This window comes from Drosophila ananassae, chromosome 2L (assembly GCF_017639315.1).
Source record: "Drosophila ananassae strain 14024-0371.13 chromosome 2L, ASM1763931v2, whole genome shotgun sequence".
In the NCBI taxonomy this organism is placed as follows: domain Eukaryota; kingdom Metazoa; phylum Arthropoda; class Insecta; order Diptera; family Drosophilidae; genus Drosophila; species Drosophila ananassae.
Genome location: NC_057927.1, coordinates 4,782,679 through 4,791,663, shown reverse-complemented (window position 1 = coordinate 4,791,663; position 8,985 = coordinate 4,782,679). Strand labels below are relative to the sequence as shown.

The 8,985-nt window shown below is 43.8% G+C and overlaps 1 protein-coding gene across 7 annotated transcripts in view; it reads right to left on the bottom strand.

Moving 5' to 3' along the window:
- Positions 1 to 633: 633 nt before the first annotated feature.
- Positions 634 to 8,985, bottom strand: part of LOC6500544 (serine-rich adhesin for platelets) — a 31,255-nt gene continuing 22,903 nt past the window's right edge. For 2 of the 7 annotated variants that reach the window (XM_032449572.2, XM_014911129.3), the window contains 4 exons: positions 5,834 to 8,917; positions 5,614 to 5,772; positions 4,930 to 5,408; positions 634 to 3,376 (listed from right to left, as the gene is read on the bottom strand). In XM_032449572.2, the coding sequence (XP_032305463.1) occupies positions 3,187 to 3,376; positions 4,930 to 5,408; positions 5,614 to 5,772; positions 5,834 to 8,917 (3,912 nt within the window). In that variant the 3' untranslated portion in view covers positions 634 to 3,186. Of the gene's footprint in view, positions 3,687 to 4,228; positions 4,316 to 4,929; positions 5,409 to 5,613; positions 5,773 to 5,833; positions 8,918 to 8,985 lie in introns of all 7 variants that reach the window. The other 5 variants (XM_014911124.3, XR_004309718.2, XM_014911128.3 and 2 more) reach the window with 5 other exon arrangements.

Here is an 8,985-nt window from a genome sequence, read left to right as displayed (position 1 = left end):
TTGAATGGATCTCTCGATTCGGTTTTAAATAAAATTGATATGTCTAATAGCTATTATCAATCGTTTTCAATTTCAAAAGGTTTTTTGTATTGTATGTCGAAGTAATTCTGTTTCATCGTCTAATATTAATATTCGGTTTTACCCCTTTCGGTATGTCATTTATGGTAGTATGTGTATCTGTACGATTTACAAAATATTGCAAACAGATGCCGAGTGAAAGTGAACCACTCTCGCAGCCATCTACAACTATGTATATATTTAATGTCATTGAATTGGAATGCAAAATGTATATAATGATGATCTTTGAGTTAGAATTAGTACTGATTCTGATCAGGAGAAGGTGCAGCGTAGGCTGCCGTTTGGTTTATGTACAGGCTATATTCGTATAAGTACGTATATGTATTGCATAAATACAGTTTATCTTTACATTCGCTTAATGAACAATCACAACGCAGAGTATTCGAATAAAGTGGGTGAGGAGGAGCCGCTGTAGCTGAGTTCTGCAGATGTCTCTCGAAGTAATATCCTTTAAAAAATAATAACTCTTAATGGAATTCGTACTCAATGTCACAGATTGTCCTTTAGTTCTTTTTGTTCGGTCGTGTCGGATAAAATAAAAACTCAAGGCGATCGTATGAAAAAAGAAACAGTTGAAATCATTTAATTGGTAAACGATAAACATGTTGACACAGGAAATGAAACTTAAAACAAAATGTAAAATACAAATAAATTAGGCGATAAAGCTACTGCATTTGACTAGACATTTAGCTTCACATTTATCATATCTTTGTCTTTAGGAAACTTTTTTGAAAAGCAACAAAGTGCACACATATGTAAACTTAAGCTAACTTTAATCCTAAATTTGAACACTTACTTAAGGATAAACACTCATTTGTAGATACTTTATTTAATAATACTTAAGACTTACGCTTGAAGGCATTTGAGCATAGAACAGAATGGAACAGAATAGTTCGATGAAATTACAGTGAAAACGGAAGCGGAAACGGAAACGGAAACAGAAACGGAAGACTGGAGATTTGAGACTGTAGAGACGTGTAGAGAAAATGCACACAACAAATATTTATTTATGTCTTAGGTGGACTTGGGTTTCGTTTTTTTATCTTTGTGTTTTTAATTAGAGTGCACACAGTACAAAAGTAAGGATTATTGTACGCGAAAGTCTTTGAAAAAGTCATGGAACGACTGTGAAATGCCCACATCAAAGGGGTTTTCGAAGGTGCTTTGTGGTGGGTTGCTGTTGCTGTTTGCAGAAGCTGTAATTGTATCTATGTCCGTATATGTATCTGCTTACACTTATTGTATATAACACCGAAAAATATGAAAGAATCATGTGTTGTCTGTCAACTTAAACTATGACTATTGCTTCGGTTATTGCGTCGCTATGGGATGGAGATGAAGCCAAATATAATACTAGCCAGATGGCCATTATTATCCGACTTCAATGTATGGGGATGAGTTGTAAATCTCTGATTTTTATTGGCTATTTACAGCACCTGACACCTTAGTGTTTCCTATTGTACGATAACTGGCAAATACAACCATAAGAATTGCTATTAGTTTTTTCATTTCCATCTTCCATACGTCTGACTGGGGTTTGTCTGGGACAAAAGTGGAAATATTTCAGATTTCATTGGGGGTCAGTAGACTCATTAGACTAAACATGAATATTTAATTTGGTTTTGGTTTTTAGCCTTGCTTTGCTTTGGTTTACATTAAACTAGATTAAATTACACCATTGTCAATACATAATATACCACCCGGCGGCATTGGCCTCAAAAACTTTGAATCAATTCATCAATTTGTTGTAGTACATTAGCCCACTGTCCAAATGGAAAACGTGTGATTCTTGTTGTTGTTCAAATTACTGGCAGATTTACTGTTGTACCATTTAATTTAATATATGCTTGTATATAATTACTATGTATATCCTATATGCCTATATAAAACTGCACTGTCTATGTCAAAGGCAGTCGCCTCTTTAGTGTTTTCGTGTTTAGTGTACTCGAGGGAGGACTGGGGGTTTGGGTTTTTGGGGATCTAGAATTATCAATAGAATAATGTCTTTTATGCGTTTTGGAGAAATTTGAAAGAAATCCTTATCCTTCCTTATAGCTTAGTATCCTATACTCTTATTTACAGTGGTGTCCTTACAGCCTAGATCTTTGCATTAAAAGTTAAAACTTTTCTCAACTTTATTTAATTACAATAGTGTGCGTGTGTTTGTGTTTGTATTTTAGTGTGTTTGTATGTAAGTATTAGAGTTGAATTTGGTTTCACGTTTTAGCTAAAATCGATTTTGATCTCACTCAATATCACTTGATTTCACTAGATTTTTCATTGGGCTTCAGGTTTATAAGCCATAGTACAATAGTTTTGGGTTTGTAGGTATATAAGTACGATCTAAGTAAAACTTCAACTACTTTGAGTTGCTGACTTGCGTCGTTAAAACTAGAACAACAATCATATATCGCATACATCGTACTCCTAGGCATGTAATCATATCCAGTATGTATATGTATATATAGAGATTCTCTTAAGACCTAAACATTTATCGACCTAGTAAAGTATCAGTGTAGTGTGTTGCAACTATGTACGAGTATTTTTGAGTAGAAAAAACTTGTAGTTAACAGTAAGTTATGCACTAATATTTATCATAGATCGGGATTTCGCTTTAGCTTTAGCTACAATTATTATTATATAGTTTAAGAGTTACATCTACAGTCGAGTCGAGCAGAATAAACGGCTACTATGTATATAAAAAACGGTTGGGTATACATTTACATATTCGCATTACTTCAACATAGATATTGCACTTGCCTACAATAGTCAATAACAATTCAATTTGAACTTTTACCAATCCTTGGCTAGACTTACATCCTAAAGCGAGTCAAAGTGTCCTCTACTTAGACAATAGATAGAGTGAAAGTGACTGAGACTGAGACTGAGAGACAGAAAAGTTAGGGATAGGGATAGATCTAGTGAAGAAATGCCTTTAACTACTACGTACATGTGACATTGATTTTTAGACTCAAATTCGTCTAAGCATAAATTCTAACAGTGGTAAACAATGCTTGCTGCTTGCTTAATGCGATTGTCAATCGATTTTTGTCCTAGTTTTAGGTTTCTTTTCTTTCAGCCCAACGGATTATCCATTACCCCTCGATCCTATGTTATCGATACGATCGTCGAAGTCGAGGCGGCACTAGCCAGTCCAGATCCTGTCGTGACATTGACTTGATGCAGTTGCTGTTGCTGCTGCTGTTGCTGTTGCTGTTGGTGTTTTGCAGATTGCTCTGGTTCCTGGACCCGATGGGTTTTCATATGAGCACTACGACTCTTCACCTTATTGAAGACTCTGGGCAGGAGAAAAGAGCAGAAGACAGAGCACCATGAGAATACACAAATCTGGAGCTGTTACTCCGATCACTACCATCTAGGATGCAGGCTAGGCGGATTAATTGGACATTTAGATTAGGGAAGCACAGAGAGTTGTCAGCGATTATCGTATAATTGGTAGAGCTCGTGCAAAAGGTGTTAAATAGAGAGAGGCATGCAGAGATACGAAATAGGTTTTAGATTTGGTTTGATTTCAAATTTGGTTGTCGGTTTACTTCTTCTTACTCAGCCTTGTGTGGAGTTAAAATTTGCTTTGTTGTTAATAATAACTATGGAAAATAGAGAGTTTATGTTTAGAAACACAAAACCAAAAACAAATTAGTAATAAAATACATATATAGATATATTTTGTGGGTAAGAAATGTTAGAATTGAAAGTCGGGTGTGCGCTTTAATGATAGCTGGGTTATAGTTCACAGCCGCCTCGGTGAGTGATCAAGATTTTATATTTTTTTTGTTCAATCATAAACTCATTCGCCGGATCTGGACACAGATCACACCGAAGGCTGGCTGATTCCAATTTACAGATGGAGGATTGAAGTGGCTTAAGTCGGGCTTTAGTGAACTTTCCTCCCGTGGTTTTGTTAGGTAAAAATATTTACAAAAGTTATTAAATGCAGTAAGCATTTAGCGCAGTGTTTAAGTTGATTACAAAAGAAGGAAATGAACAAATTACAATTGAACACGAAATTAGAGAACAGAGATCGAGTAGAATGAGACCCGTGAGAACGGAAGAGGGATCGTCGATTCGAATCGAATCGAATTGAAATAAAATAAAAATTGAAAACACAAAACGAAGGCTTTCTACTTACCGAGCAGTTTGCCAGAGCGTCGTATGTGTGAGCTTGTGATGCTGATATCAGTTACGGTTACGTCTATTTGCGAGTTGTGACTCTTCGCTTTAAAATTGCAATTTCGATTTATAGATTTTATTCGTAATTCGTAATTCGTATTGGTTTTTGGTTTTGGTTTATGGATTTTGGGTTTTGATTTTTCAATTATTTTTGGTTTGTTTGGTTTTTTGGTTTTTGGGTTTCGCATCATGGAACAATACAATACAACAACAATAACAACAGTTAATATCGCTTGACGAAAACTCTAACTAAATGGCATAGAAGTCCGAAACTGACATACGAATAATTGTAATGAAACTAAAGATTCATAGGAGTATCTACAAAATATACTTTGAGCATAGAAAGACATAGAAGAGTGGTTGGCAAATAGCAGAAAATTTACTGGGGAAATCAATCAAAAATAAATGTGTAATAACAAAAACAAAAAAAAATTAAAAATATTTTGCAAAATAACTGAAAGTCTAGAAACCAAATACTCGTATACGGTATATCGTATATGGGTTTTATTTTACGGTAGTACAACGTGCTTTACGATCTCAACTCAAGTCAATACGGGCACTCAAATCGCTTGCGGATTTTCGAATTGTTTCTTGGAAACTGCACGATAGTGTTGTGGCATGTTTTGGATTGTGGTAGAAATTGCTTTGGGGGAATCTTACTTGCCGCACACCTTGCAGGGGAATTCGCCCTCCTTGGCATTCGGGACAGTGGTGTTGCCATTGCCGGTATTGTTACCAATACCCGATTCCAGCTTAGACGTGGCTATGATTGAGGCCGATGTTGCTGTCGTCGCGTTGCTATTCGAATTGAGATTGCAGTTGCCACTGTTGCTCATGGCATGAGTTGCTGCAGCTGCAGCTGCTGCTGACGATGCGGCATTGTTGTTGAGGTTATTGCCATTGTTGCCACTTGTGAGTGCTGCACATGCGTATCCGGTGTTGTTGAGGATGTTGCTGCCAGTATTGCTGGCACTGTTTGCCGATGTATGCTGGCTATTGATGTTGCTGTTGCTGTTGCTGTTGCCGCTGCCGTTGTTGCTGTTACTGTTGCTGCCATTGTTGTTGTTGTTGTTGCTGGCATTACGGCCGTAAGCGTGTATGCGGACATGGCCGTGCAGTGCCGCTTTCGAACTGAAGCTCTACATTCGGAGGCAGGCAGGGTTTGGTTTTTTTGTTTTTGATTTTTCGAGCGTTAGGTACAAAAAGAAAATAAAAGGAAAGAGAGCCGGTGAGGTGAGGTGGGGTGTTGTGAATGTGGGGTGACGAGGGGGGCCGCGGGTTAGAGAGCTGTGGCTTCGTGCTCGGTCTGAGGACATGCTGCCGCATCTTAAACCTAAAACTTACCGCTGAGCAGTCGGGGATCTCGCACACGTAGGGTTTCTCAATTGGGGGCGTTACCACGACCACGGGTTCCATCTTCAGGTGCGATACTTTGTAGTCCACGCACAGCTTCTTCCAGAAATAATACATCTGCACGCACTCGCCGGAGGATTTTGTCAGGAGCTGAAAAAAGTCAATGTTTTTCATAAGAATGGTAATCCGTATTTAAAATTTTCACACTTACAGTATTCGCAATCTTGCCGAAATCCTTGCCATGCTTCTCCAGACCCCGCAGGAACTGTTCAAGCTCGTGGGAGCTCCACTTCATTTGGAAGGAGCCGGACTGGGTCTGCAACAGATTCAATACCGCTGCCGCCGAGTTCCCGTGGGCCTTGAGCAGTGTGTGGAGAGCCACCTCCTCGGAATGACTGCCCATTGGCACGGCCGACGACTTGCTGAGATCTATGTAGCGCATCAGGATCTTTTCGTCTTCTTGCACTTCCGGATTCCACATCATTTCAGCGCCCACATCCTCCCGCAACGCCTCCTCTTGGGGCCGGCAGCTGGGAATCTGCGCCTGGTAGGTGGAGCCGAGATTGACCTTCGACTCGTCGGAGAAGTCAACCAAACCCACCGGATCTCCAAAGTCGTCATCGAAGGCATCGAAAAGGCCCTGGCCCAGCTGCTTCCGCACGTTGCAGTAGAGTCCGGTGCCCTTGCGGTCCGGATTCAGGATGGGAGCGGGAGTGTAGTGGGTCCGGGAGGGCTTGCGCAGCTTGGAGCGGTGCGGCGATAGGGTATGGAACTTGGAGAACTTGTGCGTTTCCTGGGGCGCATTCGAGCGGAGTCGGCGTTTCAGAATGGAATTGGTTTGGTTCGACAGCGGTTGCAAATTGGCCACTGGAGTTGGCATGGCCGGGAGCAGGGGCTTGTTGCCCGTTGTTACAGCCGCTGCCGGGCCGCAGGCGAACATCAAACTTCCATCGAGTTGCGTTGTCTGATTTGTATTCATTTGGCAATCGGTGGGGAGGTGGGTATCGTTGCCCGCAACCAAATTGCTATGCGAACTAGGTCCACTGCTGCTGAAGAGCAGGGGTTGGAGCAGGCTATTTAGGGGCTGCAGTACCATTCCGCCCCCCTGGCTATTGTCCAGGAATTGGTTTTGGTTGGAAAGCGACGTAAAGCCATGGCCTCCCACCAGGGGCAGCATAAAATCGGGCTGCTGATTGCTGGCCACAGGGAGTGACTCGGATTGATTCAGCTGTTGCTGTGGCAACATCAATTGTTGCTGCTGCTGCTGTTGCTGTTGTGGCTCCTGCTGCGACGGCTGATGTTGCTCCTGCTGTTGTTGCTGGTACAGGTTATTGTTGCCTTGTAGTTGCTGCTCCAGGGTCTGATGCTGTTGCTGCTGCTGCTGCTGTTGTTGCTGCTGCTGTTGCTGTTGCAAACCGACCTGCTGCCTTTGCTGGCCAAACTCTCTAGGCGAAGAGGACAACAAAGGATCCTCCGAATTGGGCATCATCTGCGATTGCAAGCCCAGCCCAGGCAGATAGTAGAGATCGATAATATTATCGCCCTGTTGCTCGCTGGTCATCTGCAACTGCATGTTCTCATCGGGCAGGACTTCTCGCAGGACCTGTTTCACATCCTCTGCCGAACCGATACCACTGGTAAAGAACGACTCTGAGAGCGGGGAGGTGGCATTGCGGGAGTCGTTGAGGAACTCTTGGTCCTCGTCCAGGAACGAGAGATTCGTCTCGGCAAACTCCCTTAGATCACACTCGGTGTCGTCGTCCGTGCCGTTCAGTAGGTCCTCCACCTTGATGGAGGGATCGAAGCTGCTCTCCTCCAGCACCGACTTGAGCTTAAGGATCTTTTCATTGTCCTGCTCGTCCAGCTGCTCGATGGTAGCCTGGCCATCGTCGGTCTTGAAGTAGATGTGCGAGAAGTCCGTCTTGTCGCCGAAGAAAGTGTTGCTGGCATCCACAAACTGGGCAGCAGCATCCTCGATGAAGGGGGAGCTCTGGGCCATGTTCTCGTGGCTCGATGGTGGTGTGGGATAGGCCAGAGGGGAGTGAAGCGGCGAGGCCAGAACACCGCTACTGCTCCGCATGCTGGCTATTGCCTGGATCTGCGAACTGTTCTGCATGATCAGTTCTTTGGAATGGAATTGTTGGAAGGTGGGCAGCGGTGTGGTGGTGGCGTTGTTAATGGCGGTGTTGCTGTTTCCAGTGTTACCCGTTCCGGATATATTCTCCGTGTCCAGCTTCACCAGCTGGGTGTGCACACTGTCGCCAGCATCGCTTAGCAGGGCAAAGTCCTCGGAATGTTCGCTCTTGATGTGTGTGTCGTCCTCGTCGTCGTGCAGCAGCTCCATGGAGTCCACCGTCTGCAGCAGCATCTCCGTATCGGTGACATTGTAGACTTCGGTATCGTCGAATAGATCGGTGCCGTCACTGGTGTAGGTCACTGTGTAAACACCACCTCCGCCGCTCGTGATGACACCACCCGATGATGTGCCACCACTGGACATCTCCTGGTTGGGAGTTATGGTCAGTGAAAGCGGCGTACCATCGGCCAGGGAAATGTTTCCCGATGTGCAGCTTGTGTTCGAGGCGCTGTTCGAGACTGTGGAGGTGCTGGTGCTCTTGACCAGACTACTCAAGGTACTTAGCTTGCTCTTGGTGGACACCACTTGGACATCGGAGGGTATGATCACCGTGCGGTTGTTGTTTGTGATAATCTGGCGTCCAACCGTCTGCAAGCTGTTGCCACCAATGGTGGTCAATTCTGTCATGGCACTCGTTGCTGTGGCGCTAGAGGTCATTAGGACACCGGACCCAGTTTGGGTCTGAGATTGGGTTTTCTTCGAGGTTACCGCAATGCGAGTGCCTCGCTTCAGGAGCTCTATGAGGGTGGAGTCCTTGGGATCCGTGTTGGTGGCCGTGGATATGCCGCTGATGGTTCCGCCGGCCTTCAAGGCGGTCAGGGCACTCATTGTGGTGGTGGTGGGCACGTTATTGGTGGTTATGGTGATGGTATTGGTGCCACTGCCCAAATTCAGGGTCTTGGACTGCTTCTGACCACCGCTGAAGATCTCAATGCTCTGGGGCAGGCCAATCTGCTGGATACTCAAACCATTGCTGCTCTTTATGGTGGTGGCAGCCGGAAGAACGGCAGTGGTGGTGCCCGTACTAGTTGCCAATGTCTGGGTGTGTCCACTCGAGCTGCTCTTGGGATTGAGGAAGCTCTCCAGGTCGCTAATGGATCGCCGCAGAGGGGTGGTGATGCCACTGCTATGCGGTGGGGCAGGAACCACAAAGGAGCCCTGGAAAAAAATGTGTAAAATTCGGTTTAACGACTTGGTAATAGCAAAAAGGAAATTATGTCAAGCCT